Source organism: Emydura macquarii, unplaced genomic scaffold (assembly GCF_026122565.2).
Source record: "Emydura macquarii macquarii isolate MOO-44397 ecotype Brisbane River unplaced genomic scaffold, CSIRO-AGI_Emac_v2 contig_509, whole genome shotgun sequence".
NCBI lineage: Eukaryota > Metazoa > Chordata > Testudines > Chelidae > Emydura > Emydura macquarii.
The window spans coordinates 447,067-470,197 of NW_027130646.1; the positions used below are offsets into that span (position 1 = coordinate 447,067).

General features: G+C 47.4%; 1 protein-coding gene across 2 annotated transcripts in view; it reads right to left on the reverse strand.

The window, feature by feature from the left end:
- Nucleotides 1–6,760: 6,760 nt before the first annotated feature.
- The window catches only part of CLPB (ClpB family mitochondrial disaggregase), a 131,678-nt gene continuing 115,307 nt past the window's right edge, over nt 6,761–23,131 (reverse strand). For both annotated transcript variants that reach the window (XM_067539081.1, XM_067539080.1), the window contains exons 11-16: nt 20,208–20,369; nt 16,776–16,932; nt 11,329–11,402; nt 8,784–8,903; nt 8,115–8,219; nt 6,761–7,490 (exon numbers count right to left, since the gene is read on the reverse strand). In XM_067539081.1, coding sequence (XP_067395182.1) covers nt 7,239–7,490; nt 8,115–8,219; nt 8,784–8,903; nt 11,329–11,402; nt 16,776–16,932; nt 20,208–20,369 — 870 coding nt within the window. In that variant the 3' untranslated portion in view covers nt 6,761–7,238. The remainder of the gene's footprint in view (nt 7,491–8,114; nt 8,220–8,783; nt 8,904–11,328; nt 11,403–16,775; nt 16,933–20,207; nt 20,370–23,131) is intronic.

A 23,131-nucleotide genomic window follows, 5' to 3' on the forward strand; every position in this document is an offset into this window, starting at 1 on the left:
TATCTCTCTTTTAAAGATAGGTACCAAGTCTGCCCTTCTCAGGTCCTCCGGGATCTCACCTTCCCTCCGGGAGTTCTCAAAAATCATTGCTAATGGTTCTGAGATTTCTTCAGCTAGTTCCTTAAGTGCCCTAGGATAAACTTCCAACTTCAACTGATCTCAGTGCTCTTGAACCTGTTCTTTCCCTATTTCGACTTGCGCTCCTTCCTCCTCCTTGTTAGTATTAATTGTGTCAACGAGCTGCTCACAATTGGTCTTTTTAGTGAAGACGGAAGCGAAATAGGCATTGAACACGTCCCCTTTCTTGAGGGCATCAGTTATTAGCTCTCCTTCCCCACAGAGTAGAGGACCTGTACTACCAGCAGAGCAGAGGAGAGTGTCTAGATCCCATGATGCTGAGTGGTTTCCAGGAGCTACCCCTGCCCCCTCTTCCACCAAGATGCACCATTCATTGTCTTGGACTAACTCAGTGGAGCTCAAGCCGGCCAAATGCATGATGCAGGGAATAGCCCCAGCCCTTCCAAGAGACCATTGGGGGATTTCTCTTGTCTACAGGGCTCCTCGTGGGGCGGAAGGGCTCCCAGACTGTCCGAGCACAGAGGTACTGGCAGAGTTGGAGCAGGAGGGGGCTTCCTCTCCTTTGCTTAAGTTCCAGCCAGGGCGGCGGTGGGAGGACACGGGCTCAACACGACATCCATGGGGAGCAGAGCAGGCCATGCAAGTGAAAGAGCGAGCGGCTCAATGGGGGGGTGGGAAACTTTTTATGGCTGAGAATGTTTGGGCGGAGACGCACGAGGGGAGCTCAACCTACGGCATCCAGAAGGGCCACAGCCCAAGGGTGAGGACGTGATCACAGTTGCTAAATACCGTCAGCGTAGGTGGGGTCTGCGAGGGAAGGATTGGCCGTCTTGGCTGAAGTTACAGGCGGAAAAGATCAGGCTTACACATTTGCAAAAAAAAATCAAACGTCAGAGACTGGGAGGAGGAGGTCATGCCGCGTGGTTAGACCAGGAGTCAGGCCTAGTGGTTAGAGCAGGAGTCGGCAGCCAGGAACGGGAGGCCAGGGTCAGAGCCAGGGACCTGGAGTGTGGCAAGGCAGGAGCAGGGTTGGAATATGGCAGGCGCTATCATAGCCATGAGCGAATGCTTCGATCAGCCCCTGCTACCGCTGGGCTTAAGAGCCGGTCTGCTGAGCCAGCCATGCTCTGGATGTGGCTCAGAGACTGGGACGGCTGCGGGCCCGGAGTCCCGACAGCAAGAAAAAGCAGCCAGCGGAACAGACTGCCCACAAGGTGCTGTCACTGCAGACTCGGGTGGGAGACGTTACGCGCCAGGGATCAGGCTGGGCAGCCCCGTTCTCTCGGCTCGGAGGATTTTCACCTTCCGCTGCCAGACTGTTTCTGCAGCGTGGATAACAGTATTGCAAACCCCGAGTGATGGAATCTCTCACATCGAGCCGTGTGACGGGCTTACAAACCTGGCCCCGCAGTTATTTCATCAAGGGAGCCTTGTCTACTGCACAGCAGCCTCCACTTCTCAGCAAGAGTCCCCGGCTCGGGAAAGATGAAAGCCAGATGAGTAATGTTAAGGGTGACCTGCAAAGGAAAAATCATTAGGTTACAACCTTATTTGCTTCTTTATGAGGGATAGACAAGGTCTGAGAGGGTTTCCCCCCTGCTTGGTTTATCTTTGAAACATCAGGAGTGTCCATTTATCTTCCTCGGCTTTGTCGGAGAACTCCTTGGATGCTTCGGTGATGTGAAGGGGGTGATTCCCCAGCCTTCAGCTGAAGGAGCAGAGGGGTTGAATCTGGAACACAGAGACATTTCCTCTCCCGGGGAGGCAACACAAAAAAGGCACCAACAATCTGAAAACCCACTATCCCTATCGATAAGGCAGTGTCACCCTTTAGCAGGTAGAAGGGGAACCGTGCTGGAGAGAGATTGTGTTTACTCTGGAACGTCATGGGCCTGGTTCACACTGGGGACTTAGTTCGATTTAAAGTCCCTTAATTCGAATTAATTACTCCCGCGTCCACACTGGCGCCACTGTTAATTCGAATTAAGGTGCCTGTAAAATCGAATTAAGAAGACCACTTCTGCAAGTGGTGTAGTGCCGAATTCAAATTTGTTAATTCAAATTGTGTCAGTGTGAACGTAATGATGGAGGAGGCAAATCCAGGCTGTTCTGTGGCCCCTCCTGCAATCTGGTATGGGTCTGCAAACCTATACCGCAGCCATGCACTCCTGGAACCCAGTCTCGCTACCAGCCAGGGATCTATTCTCCAGCTGGCCTCCTTGCTAGCGACTCAGGATTGTTCCAACAGTTCAAGGGCCATCCGAGCGGTGCAGTTAATCACACTCCTTGCAGCGCACGAACAGATAGATAGGGCCCATCACTCTTCGTCCGTTGTGCTTGCTCAGGGCAAGAACTAATTTAAGACAGGTGAGTAACATAGCATTTGTTTTTTCATTATGCTCATGATAAAAGGCCGGGAAGTGGATTTTACGCCTGGGACAGTACGTTTTTATAAGAAGCTAGCGACACACGCCCTATATATATATAACATTTCACACTGAGGTGGCTCCTACGGCTACATTTAGGCCACTAAATACGACCTCATTTTCAGCAACGATGAGCACCCGGTCGTTTTACTAGTTTCAATGCACCTGACATGACGTTTAGGGCCTCAATGTAGGTGTAGGACCCTGACCGTAGGCACGGAGGTTTGCCAGGTGCATTGAGAGAGACATGCAGTGTTGGTGAAGCTAATATCCCAGGACATTCGGGAGACAAGGTGGGGGCAGGGACAGCATTTATTGGACCCATTTCTGTTGGTGAGAGAGACCCGCTCTCGAGTTTAGAGAGCTCTGTGTAGAACGCTTGTCTCAGCAGAAGTTGGTCCACTAACAGATATTACCTCACCCACCTTGTCTCAGCGACACACACACACTCACACATCTGATTACAAACACAAACACAAAGCAGCGAGTAGAAGGATAAACCCCCTAACCTGCCTTGTGCTGGGGGGCCAATATTCCCGTCTTTGCTCGGTAGTGGGAGGTCGGGTCCAACTAAGTGGGAGGGCTAGCTGGGTTTCCCTTTCGCCATGGGAATGGCTCTCTAGCAGCACAGCTCAGGGATGGCCCAGCTTACCAGGAACGTGAGCTGCCAAACCGGGGCTCCTTTTCACTCCAGTTCCTTGGCACACATTTTTCACATTTCTGTAACCAGTCACTTTTCTTCCTTCGCCCCAGCTGAGCCAGGCAGAGCATTCCAGGTGGCATGCGGCAGCCCCCGGGACCTCAGCTGCAGGTAGCACGGGTACTACTCCCCCACCACAGCCAGGCCCTGCAAAGCGCGGGGTGAGATCCAGTCAGAAATCCCTACTGAGCGGAGCCCGGGGTTTTGAAACAGGACACGTGCAGGGGCTGACTGGGGGACCTTTGCAAAGCAAACCGTGCGGACAGATTTCTGGGAGGCCAGCACCGAAAGGTGATTTGCAAAGGGGAAACCTGGTTTGTTTGTGGCTTTGTGCTGAATCAAGAAGGCCCCCAAGGGTATATTTCCCCACCACCCCCTGGTGTAGCTTGTCTTCTCTGTTCCTGCGGGAGGCCCCTTGGATGTCTCCGATGTGGGTCGGGCGCTTCCTCAAACCCCAGTTGAAGGGGCAATGGTGGAGCCTTCACAAAAGGAAGCTCTGCTGCCAAGTGCTTAAACAGGTGTTAAGAGAAGCAAAACTAGAAATAACAAAACCCAAATCAAAACAACCCCTCTCAGCTCATCAGGCCCCCTGTCCCTGGCATCTCTAACGTTATAAACCTCCCAGTTCTCCAGCCACCTATACAGTCTTCCAGGGGAAACGAGACTTGAATTTCTAATGTTAGGAATTGTTTGTTGTTTTTTCAGGGGAGGGGGAGCCTACAAAACTCCAAGATCTTTTCAGGCTTTCTTTTTCTATCAGAAAAAAAGCAAAAAAACAGACACAGTCCCAACGTGATTTTCCTTTGCACGTCACCATTAAAAACATTTAAGGGCCAAATTTGGCTCTCAGGTACCCCCATGCAATCCCACCGAGTCTGATCCCCACTGCCTTAAGCTAGTCCTACAGCAGCCTAACACCGTGAGGGTAACTGCTCAATGATCTAGTACGTCTTTTCCACCCCCGTCCCGGGATTCTATTATTCGAAGCTAACACATTTCCCTAAGAGAATACTTAGGGAATCATGGAGCAGGTCCTCAAGGAATCCATTTTGAGGCACTTGGGAGAGGAAGGTGATCAGGAACAGTCAGAATGGATTCACCAAGGGAAAGTCATGCCTGACCAACCTGATTGCTTTCTAGGATGAGGTGACTGGCTCTGTGGATGTAGGGAAAGCGGTGGACGTGATATACCTTGACTTTAGCAAAGCTTTTGATACGGTCTCTCACAGTATTCTTATCAGCAAGTTAAAGAAGTATGGGTTGGATGAATGGACTATAAAATGGATAGAGAACTGGCTAGATCAGCGGGCTCAACGGATAGTGATCAATGGCTTCATGTCTAGCTGGCAGCCGATCACAAGCGGAGTGCCCCAGGGGTCGGTCCTGGGGCCGGTTTTGTTCAACATCTTCATCAATGATCCGAAGGATGGGGTAGATTGCACCCTCAGCAAGTTTGCAGATGACACTAAGCTGGGGGGAGTGGTAGATACCCTGGAAGATAGGGATAGGATACAGAAGGACCTAAACAAACTGGAGGATTGGGCCAAAAGAGATCTGATGAGGTTCAACAAGGCCAAGTGCACAGTCCTGCACTTAGGACGGAAGAATCCCATGCACAGCTACAGACTGGGGACCGACTGGCTAGGCAGCAGTTCTGCAGAAAAGGACCTGGGGGTTACAGTGGATAAGAAGCTGGATATGAGTCAGCAGTGTGCCCTGGTTGCCAAGAAGGCTAATAGCATATTGGGCTGCATTAGTAGGAGCATTGCCAGCAGATGGAGGGAAGTGATTATTCCCCTCTATTTGGCATCAGTGTAAGATCTGATCAGGATCAGGCCCTGAGATTCAAGCCTGCACTTATCTGTACAGTGCAGGGGTCCTTGGACCATGGCCTAGCCTCCTACAGATTCTGCTACTGAAAGTAGCTGCTTCTCACACCACATTGTCCCATCATCCAGTACCCGTCTTGTCTGGTAACCCTCCAGCATTATAGCTACTCTGACTACAGGCTCTCTCCCCGTCACTTGGTGCTGCCTTCGGCCTATCTTGCACCCCACGGTTGCGGCATCTCTTAGTGCTGGGTACACAGAACTTTTGGTTTGTTTTATATTCAGTTTTTAAGGCTTCGATCTATTCCATTCCAGATACTTATGTAGCCCCCATTATTGTGGTAGCCGAGCACCTTGTATTTATCCTCCCAACACCCGTGAGGAAAGGAAGTGGGGAATTACAGATGGGAAATCGAGGGACAAGGACACTAAGGAACTTGCCCAAGGTCACTCAAGGGGTCTGTGGCAGAGCAGGGAATTCAATTCAGCATTCCCAAGTCCCATGCCAGTGTCTTAACCACTGGACTACCCTGCTCTATTCAGAGTCTTATACTGCACCCATCCCTGTGGTATCTGCGTATATCTGTGACACCTGGTCTGTTATTCCTTGCGTGCTCAAGACTCCTGTTTAAATCTATGAGGATCAGGCACCAAGTCATTTATTTGAAGGGCTTTACTTTCGTTTTATACTCAGACTGGTGACCTGCAATTACACAGCATCTTTCACCTGGTGGGCTCCCAAAGAGCTTTACAGACCGTAAATATCAAAAAGGGATTATTCACCCACCACTGAAACACAGCCAGGTTATAACAGCAACTGGTTTAGGAGAAGCACTGAAGAACTCCGTATCCTACTGGACCCTGCAGCTAACCCCCAATTCTTGCAAATCGTGCAACAGGATCTTTTAGCATACATGACAGTTTCACTTCTCTGAAGCAAGCATTAAGTCACCTTTGTGAATTGTTCAATGGGGCTAATGCTATAGACACCAAACAAAATGACTGCACTGATTTGAACGCACAGAGCTGAGAGTCTGTGAGGTTTGCAGAGCGGGACATCCGGCACACAAATGGTTCAGTTCGTGCAGGAATGCTGTGGGAATGGTGACATCTCTAACGAGTTAAACCTTCTGCAGAGGGAGGACCTTACAATCGCTCAGGGAACAAATCTAATTTTTACTTGTAACAGACAATGCATCTTTCAATTTGTCTGGCTCAGGGAACTTTGCTCTGAGCTCTGACATGGCAGACAGCTAAGACGTTTAGGTTAACCCTGAGATATTTAATATTTTCCAGAAAGCGGACCTGCAGAGCAGAGACAATCTAGCCAGCATCAGAGAAAGGGAAGCGTGAGGAACAGCATCAGCATTCAACGATTGGGTTTACGCCATGATCTCACAAGGCCAGGACTGAAAGACGGAAGCTCGTCTCTGTTATTCATGGTTCTCATTTGAAAGCAGGCAATGGAGGGGTTTCACAGACAGATAAGTTACCTTAGAGTCCTCCATCACACCACTTGCTGCAGTTCATACGGAAGGGGAAATCCCCATTTCCTTCCTACCAGTCCCTTGTTAGGAAGCAGAACACCATATGCCGGTTTTGAATTTATTGAAATAAATTAAAGGATCTGGCTGAAGCCCATGGGGCTGGGGGGTACACGGTGACTCTGAAAACCAGGCTGTCACACAGCTAAGCATCTGACAAGGCTCGTTTTAGCTGCAAGTGCTGGCTGTACATACACCCCTGTTCGCGCTAGAAATTCTTACCCACTACCGCTGGTCTGACTTGGAATCTGTCTTAACTTCCTCCTTGAAACCCCCTACGTGCTTCCTCTGACTCAAAGAGTTTCCACACTGCAATATACCTACCCCTCCAACTCCTTCAGGTAAACTGACTGGCAACACAGTGTATCCCTGGGACAATAGCTAGACTTTTAGCCTGCCGTGGAGATGGACGTGTCCGACCCTGACTCAATGCAGACAAAGCCTGCAGTCTTCCTGCCTAAGAGAGTCAATAACAAAGCCACGAGTGCTGCCCTCTACCACCCCACCCTCCAGTCCAGGGTCCCACCATTGTCCTGATTCACTGATGGGCCATTTTCCAAATTCCATGTCTCGGAGTTATTTTATTGATGATCGGTACAACCCGAAACGTGCAGCCATCAGCCGTGTTAGCTGAGCGTGGTGTGCCAGGTATTCCCTATGGCTATAAGATAAAGGACATTTCGTCAGGGTTCAGGGGAGCCTGGATGTCCAGTTTTCGGTTTTTGCTGCCTTTCTCGACTATCTCCAGCCGCAGCGTCGGGGCCTTCCTCTCCTCCTCCTCGAGGGAGGAGCTGTCCTTCGTTTTCAGCAGCTGTTTGTCTGAATCGTCCACCGTGATTCGCAAGGTGCAGCCTCTCGGCAGAAGGTCCTGCTCGTAGGCGGCAGCTAACTGGTTCACAACACGACGCTCCACCTGTGGGAAGCAACATACCTGCCATTAGAAAACCTCCCACCCTTTTAGATTAGCCTAGTAGGAAACAACCTGGCGCCTGCAGAGGACACAGCAGATGACCTCTAATGGGTCTCTCCCATCTCTAACTCCTAGGATCAGGGCCAACCAGCGCTCCCGGTGCTGAAGTTGGGGGACGTGAACAAGCACTGTTTTTCTGGGTGAATGCAGTACACGCACAGAGCACCAAATGGCGTCGGCTGATTCTGACCCACTTATACATGGAACCCTTCAATAAACTAATCTTTTTCTGACTTTAACTGGTGCCAGATTAAAAACAAATACAAGACAGAGCGAGGGGTGTGTGTGTGTGTCTGTGAGTGTGTGTGTGTGTGTGTGTCTGTGAGTGTGCCTTCAAAACATATTAGTCACTATCTTCTCTCCCTCAGACTCATGGTCACTCAGGGAGCTTCTCCTCATAGAAGGGTGCAACCAATAATCCCAGCGAAAAGTTTATTGACTCTCTCCAGCCTCAGCAAAGCAGATCGCCTGTAACATGCGTGGCTGACGTACAAGGGGAAGCCTGAGCAGCTGGGTGCAGAATGCGGCTGGATAGGGAAGGCAGCACATCTTGCCCTCATGCCTTACCTCGTGTTTAATAGACCGGGCGCCATAGTGCAAATTGTAGCCATCTGCCAGTACATCCATAACCTCCCTGTCCCATTGCAAAGTGATGTTGTGTCTCACTTTGGCCTGCAGGATGAGAAAAGGACAGCAAGTTACCAGCTTCCTGGTTGGCCCCAGCTGCTCTCCTGCTCTGTGACGTAATTATCTGGAGACCAAGGCCACGCTGAGCAGGGACCATCGGCATGGATGGATACTGAGGTTACCACCCAGCCGAAGCTCTGATGAGACAAAACGGAAACTGAAGGTCACGGGCATCTGCCTGGCTTGGAGGGTCCTGAGCCACACGGGTGTATAAGGTCACGTTCCAGGTCCCCCTGCTCTCATATTCCACACCCACGCTCCCAGCTGGCTGCCCACTCATCCCCACAAGCCTTTGCAACTCAGTTCCATGTGCAAGTGGAGCAGCACATGACTCTAGCAAAGATCCAGGAAGCACCCGATGCTTTAGGGAACCTACGCTGCTCTGCTCCAACATGGCGTGGAAGAGAGAGGAGTCAGGCCCGTGAACGAGGCCCCTTTGACACAAGAAGTTGGTTATAGGACAAAAGTCTGGTTAGGATCCCCCCTCTGTGGACGTGAAGGAAAAGTGAACCCCAAAGCAATACGAGAGGCAATGGTTTGCGGTTTTACCCTCTTGGCCCAAAAGCTCAGCTCCTTGCTGACGAGCTGGATGAGCTCCGAGTGACAAAAGGGGAGAAAATAAACAATCTCGTTGATCCTTCCCAGAAATTCATCTCTTCGGAAGTGAGCCTGCAGACGACAAAGGACAAAGGTCAGCAGCGGCAGGCTGGAAATCCAAGCTACAGGACACTCTGCTTAGCCACCAGCATCACAAGAGGCGATCCCCAGGAGATCACGCCTGCCTCCGGGCTGTTCTCGACACTGCCTAACACAACACAATTTGCAGCTAGCAACCATCGTGCCAAGTGCACGCACCAGAAATCCACACGGCCAGATCCCTGCTATGGAGAGATTCTCATGCACTGAAGCTTGGTGCTAAGGTGAGGAATTAGTAGGTCTAGAAGTTGCACAGAAATCTCCCATGTTCTAAGTCCGGATCAGACATTCACTTGTGTCATTGTGCAAATCACGAAGGCCCAATTTTTCAGAAGTGCCCACTGATTTGTGGTGCCTCTATTTTGGAGGGAATGATCTGAGACTCCTGCACCACAGCTCCAGCTGATGTCAACGAGAACGGTGGGTGCTTTGAACCTCAAGCTCTGAGTGTCTCAAGATGGGTGCCGAAAAACACAAGGCACCCTAAATTAAAGGAACCTTAAAAATATTAACCCAAAGCTCCCTGGTCCCATTTTCTTCAGCTTTAAATAATATTGATCTATCTCACGTGTGAGTTGTGAGGGTTCATTCAGGTTTGTATAGTGATCTGAAGATGTAATGCACCAGGTTATTGTGAAGCGTTGTTATTAATGGCACAGGGCAGGGCATCTGCCTACAGCCAGTGAAACTTCCAGTGTGTGCTAGGTGCTATGGAAAATGGTCTCTATTTAAAGCTAGACAGAAGCACTGAAGAATACACTCTAGGGAACAGTCCTGGACTGTCTGGGAGTATCGGAATGGACTAGATGCCTTAATAAGTGTCTCATCTCTAACGTCTATGACAAGACGCTACTTCGGTTGATCTGATTCTAAGTCTACACAGGGAGCGTGCCATCTGCAGTGAAGGTAAAGCTCCTTGTTTGTGTTGGAAGTGCAAGTCCAGCAGCACGCAGAGTTGCCTTAGAAACTTCTTAAGGGAACTTAATAGCAAAAGAACAGAAGCTAAGTTCCAGAATTTGTCATTCTGACACATTACATGTGTTTTTTATATATATATTTTCTGAACATGTCAATTCTGTGCATGGCCCTTATGCTGGTGATTGAATACTGGGCTGTAATTCAATTGGGAGTTCTGCTGCCATCCATAAACCTGCTCACATACACTCACTGCTTATGGCAGCAGCAGCGCCTCCCCTGACGAGTTAACCCCTTCACACTGGGAGCTGCGTGTCTGTGTGCGTGAGAGACAGACTGTGTCTGAACATGTGTGTGTGTCACTGTATGATTGAGGGTACCGTCACTGCTGTTTTGCATGGCACCGGGCGCAGGGCTCAGCTCCACAATTTGTCTTTGTCCATCCTGGGAACAGACCCACACCAGCGTTCCAGTATGTTTAAAGGCAGTTGTTGGTAGTGCTGCTCTAGTGGGTTTTCCTGACGAGTGAGGACAGGGGTTATTTGTCTTAGCTCTGGGCAGAAAACCACGCAATGTTGGCCAGCTGGAGTGGGCAGGAGTACGCCTTATCCACTGAATCAAGTTTAAACTTTAAGGCCACCCTGGCTTACTTCACTGACCTGGTCTCTTATCACATCTCCCCCTTTGCTAGCGATGCCATCCCTGATGCTCCCATTTGCCATCTCCGTGCCTTCCCCTGTGTCTTCTCCCTCCGTGCGTGGAGTGCCTGCTCTGTACCCGTGGGCCAAGCCTCCAGCCCTCCTTCACTCCCACTCCTCCATACTAAGACTCTGCCTCTGCAACGCCCACAAGAAGGGAGTCAGCGGAACTAGGAACAATCACAGCGCCTTGCCATCCATTCCTCTGGGCCTCGTGAAGGAACATTTACCAGTGGGGCAGGGAGGCGTGGGGAGGGAAGGACTTTTGTGTTTTTGTTCCACAGACTGGCAGAGATGAGACAAATCATTCTTGTCTGTTCTGGGGACTGGCGCAGCCATGACATAAGTTAGGCAGCCCACCCCATCCTCAGCTGCCTATGGGCAGCAGCACCCCCCAGAATCCCCAGGCCATTATATGCTTTAGCCCCAGCCCCTCCTACTGTTGGCGGCCCTGCACTGGGAGCTGCTGAGCAAGATAGCTATGGCAGGCTTGTGCAGTGCCTGCACTGGGGGAATTCTCTCCTACCCAACTAACGGGCTTTTTCTGGTCCCCTCGCTCTGGTGCAGCAGCAGAGAGAGGCCAAGCCGGGGCTGGGATGGTGGAGAATCCTAAATGATTGTAACCCTTCTCCTTCCTCTCCCATGCCACCTGCTAGATGGTAAGCTGTCCAGGCAGAGACTGCACACCTAGCACACTTTTCAGCGATCGAAAATAAAGAGCGACACCGGCCCAAGGATAAAATCTAGGATATCTGAACATAAGCAACAAAGCAAACCCTCTGTACCTTTAAGATTGGGCGAATAACATTTTCCTTGAATTGCTTAGAGATGGTTATCTTGTCAGTCATCTGGACGTCGTCTGAAAGGAGACAAAGTCACACAGTGTATAAATGTCTGAGGCAGGGCACAGGATGTTCTTCATGTCTCCCAGCTCCCTGGAGGAACGAAAGAACACTGCGCTTTGCACAGGAGGGAGGACCTGGGCAGGAACGGAAGATTGAGACCCAGGAAGTCCTCACAGAAGCATGGTTTTGCACTGCCACAGGGGACGGACAAGTACTACACAGCATGGTTTACTGCAGCTGCCTCTGGGAATAACTGGCACCTACCGTTACTTGAGATCAAAGCCCACCAGCTTCTCAAGGAAAAAACAGGTTAAAGAATTAGTGGGGTACAGGCATGAGAGGAAGCTTCCTCCTTACACCCCTGCTGACCTTCTGCTCCACGGGCTCCCCCATGCCTGCTGAATATACTAGAGCAAATGACCTCACTTTGCCCTGGGTAGCTCTGCTCGTTTCTCTATGGAGATCTCATAGCCCGTGGACCGAAGGACCCCCTCCGTGCAGCTGCATATACCAGAGGAGACTACAGTCACTGATAATACTTCATTTGCATGGGACCCTTTGTACCTGCTCAGTACTCGCTCTCACATCCCAGACAGCTCTCAATTCATCTCTGTAAGGAGACCTCTTAGATAACGAAGGACCTGGCCTGGCCTCCATAGATTATCTATGGATTGTGGATCAAATGTCATGACCGATGCTGATTACATTACACATAAAGTACACAGCCATCTAGTGCTGTTGTATTTATGGCTGTCACACCTTATCAGGCAGACATGAAGACATGCTATGCACTAGTTTCAGAGCCCTGCATTTTTAAATCTCTTTAGCAAACAGCAAAACTTGCACTTAGCAATTAGCTGTTTATGACCGAAAAATCTCTCATCTCCCTTGTCTGAGCCTCTTCATTTCGCTCTCCCTCTGCAATTAGTTTACTATATTATTTAATGCAGCCATGTTTGTTGAGTTATTGCTTGCGTGAAAGACATTACAGGGAGAATTTCTGAACGCATGCCAATGGCGAGCTCTTTCAAAAATCTCATCTTATCCGATTGAAGAGCCAGATCCCGAAAGCCTTGTCCACCTGGGTAGTACCACTGACCTCCGTTATTCACGTAAAGCTGTGGCAGACAGGGCCCTAAAGCTGCACTGTTCTGCAGTTAGTGTCCAGGGACAACTGAACGTGTTGGTTTTCAGTTGCAAATCTCCAAATGGTGCAGGCCCTTTGCGATCACCTCTTTCCCAATGTGATAACAGGGCAGCTGAAGTTAGCTGAGGTGCTGGAGCTAATGGAATCCTAGTTTAAATGGGAGGCGTTCTCTATGAGGGCCCTATATTCCCTGCTTACTATGACAGAGCCCAAATGCGTTGATGCATGGATGGTTTCCCAGTGGAGGACTCATTGGGTAGGAGAGGATGATCAGTGATGGCGAGAGAATCAGGGTGAGTGAGGTGGGAGGATCTTTAGATACAGGCATGGGACCACTTTGTACTTTTATGCATTTGGTAGTAAAATGTGACACATAAGCCTACAGCAGGCGATACAAGGGGGATTTTAAATGCCCAACAAAGAATTTGGCATGGTTTCTTAGGGAGGTGGTGGAATCTCCATGATTAGAGGTTTTCAAGGCCCAGCTTGACAAAGCCCTGGCTGGGATGATTTAGTCATGGTTGGTCCTGCTTTGAGCAGGGGGCTGGACTAGATACCTCCTGAGGTCCCTTCCAACCCTCATCTTCTATGATTCTATGGTGTTCTTCCACTGCACAAATCCTGTGTAAGATGAAGGTTGAACAAAGCAGAGCAAAGGCGGTAACCTCTCCGCACACTGCTTCTTCACGTGTAACACTTGCTGCTTTCATAGACAGATGGAAAGATATTGCAGAAGCAGCTCTTTCTTCTAGTTATCCATGTGTTTATACGGAGCTCACCATCACAATATTCAAGCACCTCTCAAAGCTGAGAACTCAACAAATCACAGGAAGGCAGATGAAAATCTACTGTGGCCAGACTTTAGAGTCCAAAATACATTTTCCAGTGCTCTTGCTTGCCAGACATTGCTGCGATCTCAGTAAACTGTGCTAATCTCCCAGAAATTAAGATTCAATTCTATCCTCATTTAGAAGGCGGCACTTGGCATTTTAAAATGTTATTCTTGAAAGTTCAGTTGCACATGTGCCTTGTTCTTTACCTATTTTGACTGAAGATCAAAGGTTCTGTAAAAAGGAAGCTCTGCCACCTACCACTCAAGATAAAAGATGAGACAGAAAGAGAAACTGAGAAATAAATATGGCCAGCACTAAGAATTAAAGTTTTTGGTTTCATGAAATTGTGAGTTGTGGGGTTGTAGTCCCACGCCAGAGGTTTAGCAGATCACTCAGAACAAACTCTCAGGACATTACCACTAGATTTCTTAGTTAGGTGAAGTTCTCATTGGAACAACCATGTGCAGTGATGCTGTAGAGGTGTGATAAAAGCAGCAGCTTCTCCAGGAATCTTCTCACATAGATAGTAAGCACTGGGAATAAACAACTACTCCCTTAAATACCAGCCCGCACTAAAGATGACAGTCACCAGGCAGCTGGTGTGCTGAAACCACTACCTATCACGCAGACCAATATTGTTTCATTGTCTCCTTTTACTCCCCTGTCAGTCTGTCTGTATCCATTGGTTGTCTCTTGTCTTATGCTCAGATTGTCAGATCTTTGGGACGGTCTTTTTGTTCTGTGTTTGCACAGCGCTTGACACAAAAGGAGCCTGGTCTGTGACTGGCGTTTCTAGGTGCCATGATAATAAATATCAACAACAACAACAAAAGACTGGGAGCAGGAGAGGACTAAGGTGTACATTTGAATTCTCAGCTCCTCTGATTACTTATAAATATGGTTTATCTGAATTTGTAAAAGATGCACCCTATTTCAGCACCCTATGCTCATGTTCAATAAGGGAAAGCTACTTACCTGTAATTTTGCTTCTTTGAAGCTCATCTCACAGGATTCTCACTTGTGGGTCTGACACTTTCGGCATGAGACAAGATAGAATTTCTCTCGCTCCGAAGCTTTTGGCACTCAGAGGCAAGGAAGGGTAATGAAAAAGGCCCTGTTCTGTGCTTGTCAGTCACACATCACCATCACAGACCCTAGAACCTTCTGGCCAGATCAAGAATTGTTTGGGAAGCAAGAAGGCCGCAAAAACTAAGCCAACTAGAAATTGTACTATAAAAATGGACAAACAAATACAATTTCTGTAATATAAGAAAAAATTCTAAATAAAGTCTGACCCCCCTCAAGAGCAGGGTCCTCAGTCTCAGAGGGGAGATGGGTGGGTTGGTGAGGGGAAATCCTCTGAGATGATATCTGCCATGTGGCAGAATTACAGGTCAGTAATTTCCCCTTCTTTAAAGTTACCATCTGTACAAGAGTCTCACTCCTGGAAAGGAAGGAATTTGAGGAACCCTGTGTCCAGTTCTGGGGTTCACAATTCAAGAAGGATATTGATAAATTGGAGCGGGTTCAGAGAAGAGCCACAAGAATGATTATGGATTAGAAAACATGCTTTATAGTGACAAATTCAAGGAACTCAGTCTATTTAGCTTAACCAAGAGAAGGTTAAGGAGTGACTTGATTACAGTCAGTAAGTATCTACATGGGGAACAAATATTTAATAGGGGTTCTTCAATTTAGCAGAGAAAGGTCTAACACGATTCAATGGCTGGACACTGAAGTTAAACAAATAAGGCATACATTTTTAATGGTGGGAGTAATTAACCACTGGAATAATTTACAGACGGTCAGACTGGATGATCACAGTGATCCCTTCTGCCCTTGGAATCTCTGGGGAGGTCTCAACATACAGAAACAATGATAAGACGCGGCGACAGGCAGTGTTGAGAAGAAAGGCAAATGGCCAGGAAAGTTGGACGGAGGGGTAAAATACCTCTCCACTCAAGGTGATTAAGAGACATAGATGGCCATAGTCTTAACTAACAAGGAGCCTTAACTAAAAAGACTTTATAAACCTGGCCAATTCAAATAATAGACATCATAAAAGAAAGAGTCAGGTTGGTGAGGTTGTGTTGTCACCTTTCCTTCAATAACAGGCTGATTGAGAACATGAACCAGGACGCGTCTCCAGAAGCCAAATCTGAGCAACAGACAAGACGCTGGACTCAGTGACTCAGGAGGTTCCTTACAGTCCTAATTTCACAAGATCATGTGGCTGCCTTGCATGTCCTGCACTGAAGCATCCCTGAGGCTGACAACCAGCGCTGCTCTACCTCAAATAGCACGATCATCAGCATGGGCCAGCTGCAGGCCCCAGAGCTCACCTGAGAAAGAACCTGACACCTATTTAATGACAGAAGTGCCGACTGAGTTGGTGTCAAATGAAACGAACAACTGGACAGATTTTCTAAGACCTTTAGTCTGCTCCAGGTAGAAGCTCCAGGAGCTTTTAACGTTGAGCTTGCGCAGAAGGACCTCAATGGGATGAGCATGTGGCTGTGGAAAAAATACTGGCAGGATAATTGGTTCATGAAGGTAGAATTCCATCACCATCTTAGGAAGGAAGGTGGGATGAATCCACCTTTCCAGAACCTGATAGGAGGGGGATCAGTCTGACGCACATTCATTCAATGAGCTGAAGTTGCTGCACCAGGAAGATTACTTTCTCCATAACGTGAGCTCAGGGGTACTGAGTGGCTCAAAGGCTTTGTCCATATGACATTAACATCCCACGGCACATGGGGCTCTGGAATCAGGGGTCTCAAATGCGTCAAGCCCAGCAAGAACCTGATAACAAGGAGCTGCAGGAATTCTGATCTCTTTTCAACGCATTCAGGTAGGGGAACACGTGCAATGGCCAAGACTCCTTGAAGAAAGGATGCCCTCCCTGAGTGTTAAAGCAACACTGAAACAGAAAGTCCCCCAACATGACCATTCAGACAGTGTAGGGACAAAAAGCAAAACAAAAACACATTCATAGCTGAGAAAGGGCTCCTGGACAGTGATGGAGAAGCCAAGGCTTTAGCATGGTGGCAACATAACCTGAAGCGTTGGAGGATGACAGGATGCAGAAACCATAGCAGGTATTTTATCAAAAGCCTCCTGGAGGCTTTGGATATGGTGCCTGACGTATGGCTAAAGTAGAAATGAGGTGGCAACATTTACCAGTTTCCAGCTTTGATGAAGAAGGAACTAGCTGGAAGGTCCACGTTGCTAAGGTAGTAGAAGCTGGTGGTGGATGACCGACCAGCGTTGGAAGGTTCCCACCAGTAAAGGCTCTGTGGCTTATGAGGTGAAGCACATAACTCCACATCGTGGGGCTGTGCAGAGGCAATTTTATGAAGAAGGTTTCTTAGACTAGATGTAGAGTATATAGTAGAGGTTGGTACCTAGGTTTTCGGCAATCCTGTTCCTGCTCATTTCCAGGGCCTCTTGTCTGAGCTGCAGGGCATGCTGGGCTATCTCATCACTTGCCACATTGGAGGTCATGATGAAAATGGCATCCTTGCAGTCAATGGTCTTTCCCTTCCCATCCGTCAGCCTGCCCTTCAACGACAACAAACAACAAAAACTGCATCAACCGGGCTGTTCTGCTATGACACTGAGTGAGATGGTCAAAAAGCACGGGGCACATTTCAAATATGTGAGTGCCAAACCCTTCCTGCCAAGAGGGAGATATTTCTAAAACTGCCTAACGGAAGCCTGGGCTAGTGTCCTGTGTGACTGTGGGCACGTCACTTAAAAATCTCTCTGTGCTATGGTGGTAACATAGGTACCCTTAAACCCTTCTCGGGGGTCAAAGGAAGAGTGTTAATGGACCCCGTGTTTATAAAGTGCTTTCAGATCAGCAGGGGAAGGCACAATTTAGAAGTGCAAAGTATTATTATTGTTATAACAAGCAACCAAAAAATAAATACCTTTGTAGGAGGGGACAAGCCACAGATGGTTAGGAAAACGTCAACAGAAAACTGAAAATGAACATCATCATTCTAGATAGGAGTGTGTGTGTTACCCTGCTCTGTCTATGGACACTAAGGGAATGAGTTGTTAGACTGACAGTACAACTGCACTGCGCAATAAAGAGCAATCTATGGTAGTGTGGGATCATGCAGACAGATCAAACCTGGGATCATAACTGCAACTACTGTCCAATATCTCACGCAGTGTATTAACCGGAGGGGATAGCAGCAGGTGCTGGTGTCCTGCACGGGGGGGGATGGCCACCACTGTGAACACCGATCTCCTCTGTATTATTGTTCCTCCTATAATAATAGGAATAATAATAGGAACCTTTCAAAAATACTAATTTTCTTTAGTAATAACAAAAAGAGAAAAAAGAATGAGGTCCCAAGGCAGTTTCCCCCCCACCTCCCACTATGTATACAACAGCAGACACCCAGCACAATGACACAAATCCTTGCTGGGTGCTTGATATTAACATTTAGGTTATTGCCCCTGTCAGGCAGTGTGGTGCAGGAATTGATTTCACATTTAGCTGCTGCCGTGATGATCTATGCAAGAAAAAATGGTGTTATTAATCCTTAAAAGAAAAAAAAGGGGGGAATATGGAGTTTGTTTGCTTCTGAGGACAGACTGGGTCTTCAAAACCCTTCCGCAATAAGTTGCGCACTCAATCTACCATGCAGGAGCACGTAGAACGCTTGTACAGCTCCATCTCTAGGCACTAAGCTGACTCACTGAGACACAGGGCATTTATCTCTGTCCTCCATCAGTTTATACAGGTGCAGCCATAACTTCCAAAGACAGACAATGAGTAGAGATTTCCCTTGCAGAGCAAACAGTAAACATGCCAGGCAATCAGGACTCCTGAGTCTGTGATTCCTGCCAATATCCTCTCTCCATATTGCTAGGGCCAGATTAGCGTGCATGTGTAGGGAGTAAAGCCGTAGGACATGCTATCAGAGAGAGTCTGAGAAATCATAACCATAACCAGGCTGAATTAGAAAGTAGACAAGTATTTAATAAGAAATAACATACGATATTGATGGAGTTATCTACTAGATAAGTAGCTAGGTCAGACTCAACAGGCTCCCAAGTCCCCTTTCAGTCCATAGTGTGGGATATATTAATTTGGGCTTGCTAGAGAGAGGTGTTATGTATGTTAAAGGGGAACAGCCTAACTGCTCAGCGTCTGCATAGTAAAAACGAAGATGGCGTCTATTTCACGCTTTGTGTTTTCTGCAATGGACTGTGTACCTTCTTCTGCATTTTAGTATTGATCTCTTATCTCATGGCAGCTCCCTTTCTTGGCAAGATCTAGCCAGATATTATAATCATTCATTATCCTGCTCAACTGCTTAGTACAATCTGTGCAGTAGCATTCTTCTTAATTTCTGATCACCCATGAAAATAATCTTTTCCTGTAACTGGAGGTGTAATCTAGAAGACCACGAGACCTCTGCACTGTGCTGTTTCCCAGGTTAAGTCTTTGGAAAGGCAAGTGTGGTACATGAAAGACAGCTTGGTACAATACATAAGACAGCAGTTTGTCGTACTAGATAGTTATGTTCTGGGCCTATAGTGACCTTGTAATAAGCTCTTTCCTAATTTGTCTCATAAAAGATCTGTAAAAGGGGGGTAAACAGTGAGGTAACACAGTTTGCAGATGATACACAATTACTCAAGATAGTTAAGTCCACAGCAGACTGCGAAGAATTACACAGGGGAGCTCACTAAACTGGGTGACTGGGCAACAAAATGGTAGATGAAATTCAACATTGATAAATGCAAAGGAATGCACATTGGAAACGTAATCCCAACTCTACATACAAAATGATGGGGTCTAAGTTAGCTGTTATCACTTAAGAAAGAGACCTTGGAGTCAGTGTGGCTAGTTCTCTGAAAACATCCACTCGATGTGCAGCAGCAGTCACAAAAGCTAACAGAATGTTGGGAATCGTTAGGAAAGGGATAGACAGTAAGACAGGAAGGATCATATTGCCTCTTTATAAATCCATGGTACATCCACATCTTGAATACTACATACAGATCTGGCTGCCTCATCTCAAAGAAAGATATATTAGAATTGTGAAAGGTACAGGCAAGGGCAACAAAGTGATTAAGGGTAAGCAACAGCTTCCATATGAGGAGAGATTAAAAGGACTGGAACTATTCAGCGTGGAAAAGGGAAAAGTAAGGGAGATATGATAGAAGTCTATAAAATCATGACTTGTGTGAAGGAAGTGGATAAGGAAGTGTTATTTACCCCTTCACATAACACGAGAACCAGGGGTCACCCAATGAAATTAATAGGTAGCAGATTTAAAAGAAACATAAGGAAGTACTTCTTCACTTAACCCACTGTTAACTTGTCGAACTCGTTGCCAGGGGATGTTGTGAAGGCCAGAAGTATAACTGGATTAAAAAAATAATTAGATAAGTTCATGGAGGATAGGGTCCTTCAATGGCTATTGGCCAAGATGGTCAAGAATGCAACACTATACTCTGGGTGTCCCTACGACCTATGCCTTTGTCTGTCAGATGTTGGGACTGAAAGACAGGGATGGATCACTTAATAATTGACCTGTTCTGTTCATGCCCTTTGAAGCACCTGGCATTGGCCACTGTCAGAAGACAGGAGACAGGTCTAGATAGACCATTGGTCTAACTCAGTGTGGCCATTCTTATGTTCTTGGAATAGAAAGACGGGGGTTATTTGCTAGCCCAAATTTTCAGAAGTGACTAGTGATTTTAGTTGCCTAGACTAAGACACCCAGATGCCAGCTGTAACAGTCAGCCCCTTGTATCAATCACTGCCATATTGCATATGGCCATATTCTGACACTGAGACCCAGACTTACTTCATCAAATAGCTGCAGCATAATGGTGAGAACATCTGGATGGGCTTTGTCAACCTCGTCAAAGAGGACCACAGCATTGGGGCACTGTTTTAGCTTCTTGGTTAGCTGCCCACCTTCTTCATGGCCAACGTAGCCTGGTGGAGAGCCAATAAATTTGGCAACCTAAGAAGAAGTGATTGGAAACAAGACATGTAAGAGATCATTTGTGAATGCTTTGGAAGGAGCTCCTTCGATTATATAGCAGCTAATGATTGCTTTTTTTTTTTTTGCACAAGAATTAAGTTATATATACACTGTGGCATCTTTCATTCTCCAAGTACTCTAAAAGCACCCGGACAAGCAATGAGTTAGATAGATGTAGCACAGTGACTTCTGTGCATTAAACACACTCACAGTAATAGCTCACTCACAGCTCTGGACATTCAAATCTGAAGAAACGTCTACATGGTCAGCTGGTGTGCGGTAAACTGGGGTGTAACTCTACAGTGCTCTAGCTTGCCATGCACTTTTTGGCCATGTGGACCCTGATACTGCGCACTAAAAGTTCTGTAGTGTACATTGACCTACTGCTGTTTGAAACCGCAGTAGCTCAAAGTGCCCCACGGAACTTTTAATGCGCAGTAGCAGAGTCAACCTAGCCAGTTAGTATGCGGTAGGCTGATGCGCTGTAGATTTATATCTCAGCTTGCTAAGAACTAAATGGCCTTATAGTTAAACCCTGAATGGTCTTTTTAAACAGACAGATCGTAGCCAGGTGACACCAGTTAATTCCTACTCTTCTCAAAAAGCACCGGGGATCTTTAATGGCCATCTACCTGGCCACCAAAGACCTCCTTTAATAACTTTTAAAACACTTCAAGAGCAGGACAGTTGAGAAATGAGAAGGTTACTCACCCTGCGCTGTAACTGAGGTTCTTCGAGATGTGTGTCCCGGTGGGTGCTCCACTTCAGGTGTGAGTGCATTCCGGCACTATCAATTGGAGATTTCCAGCAGCAATGCACATCAGTGTTGTGCATGTGCAGTGTCTGTCTCGTGGTGCTGCTGGTGCTTCAACCACAACATGCACGACCTGACCCCCTCAGGTCCTTCTGACGTAGAGTTCTAGCTACAAACTCCGAAGTAGAGGGCAGGAGAGAAGGTAGTGGACCATCCACAGGGACATACATCTCGAAGAACCTCAGTTACTGCATAGGGTGAGTTACCTTCTCTTCTTCTTCGAGGGCTGTGCCTGTGGGTGCTCCACCTCAGGTGACTGTAGCGCAGTGCCCCTATGTGAGTGTTCAAATAACTGATGTTAACACTAGCAGTGTGTCAGGGCCTGAGCGCTGTGTAATTGCAGAATGTTTTATGAATGTATGTTCAGAAGCCCAGGTTGCAGCTCTATAAATGTCCGTAAGTGGCACACTGTTCAGGAAGGCAACGGAAGTCACCATCGACTTAGTAGAGTGCGTTCTAATCCTTGATGGTGGTTTTATTTTGTTTTGTTCATAGCTTAGGTGGATGCAATTAGAGATCCATTTGGAGAGTCTGTGTGGATATTGTGGAGTCCTGGGATCATTCTGTCATAGACCTGAATAGTCTTGCAGGTTTACAGAATGGTTTGGTTCGGTCTAAATAGAATGCCATCACTCTTCTGACGTCTAATGTGTGCCACCTGGCCTCCTATTCATTCCCACATGGTCTGGGGCAGAATGTAGGGAGATGGATCAATTGGTTTCCATGAAAGGATGATGTTACTTTCGGTAGCAATTTAAGGTGAGGTCTCAGTATAATTTTATCCTTATAGAACATGGTGTATGGAGGGTGGGGGTCATGAGGGCTCCTATTTCGCCTACCCTTCTTGCCGAAATGATAGTAAGAATGCTACTTTCATCAATAGGTGTAGTAATGAGCATGTAGCCAACGGTTTGAATGGTGGTCCTGTGAGAGATTTTAATACCAAGTTTAAGTCCCATGTTGGTGTGGGATCATGGACCTCCGGGTATGTGTTTTGTAACCCAGTAAGGAAACCTTTGGTAAGGGGATGTGTAAATAGTGACACCCCCTTCAATTTTGTGATGGAACGTGTTGATGGCTGCAAGGTGTATCTTAATGGAGCTCATGGAGAATCCCAAGGTTTTCAGTTCTAATATGTAGTCCAAAACTAGTGGGAGGGATGCTGAAAGTGCATTTGCATGTTTTGACTGGCACCACAGGTAGAATCTTTTCCATTTTTGAGGGTAGGTTTTATGCGTGGTTGCTTTTCTGCTGTTGAGTAATACCTGTTTAACCTGTTCTGAACAATTCAGTTCATCTTGGTGGAACCATGTAGAAACCAAGCCTTCAGGTGGAGCCTGTCCAGATTCTGTTTTGAGACAGAAGATCCTCCGAAGAGGAAGCTGTTGTGGAGTGCAGATCGACATCCTCATCAGGTGGGAGTACCTTGGTTGCCTGGGCCACACTGGGGCAATCAGTCTGACTGAGGCCCTGTCATGGCGTATCTTGTGTACTACTCATGACAGTAATGGGAAGGAAGGCGACCCCTTGGGATTACAGTCCTAACCCCGCTCTTGAGTAAAAATGTAGACATTTCTGGTTCTTTGTTGTTGCGAATAGGTCTATGGATGGGACTTCCCATTGTTGGAATGCGGATTGTAGAATTGTGTCATTTAGTTCTCATTCTGCTCAGTATGTCCGCCATCGTGTTCAGAGAGCTGCGGAGGTATGAGGCGGAGATGTTTATGTTGTACTCTATGCATCTGTTCCACTGTCTCATGGCTTCTGTACACAGGGGAGTGGGATCGAACCCCACCCTGTCGATTTATGTAGAACGTGAAAGTGATGATGTCAGTCATCACTCGTACTGTTCTGTTTGATATCAGCAGAAGCAAGCATAAGCATGCATTGTGAATTGCCCGTAACTTGAGCAGATCGATGTGCAGTT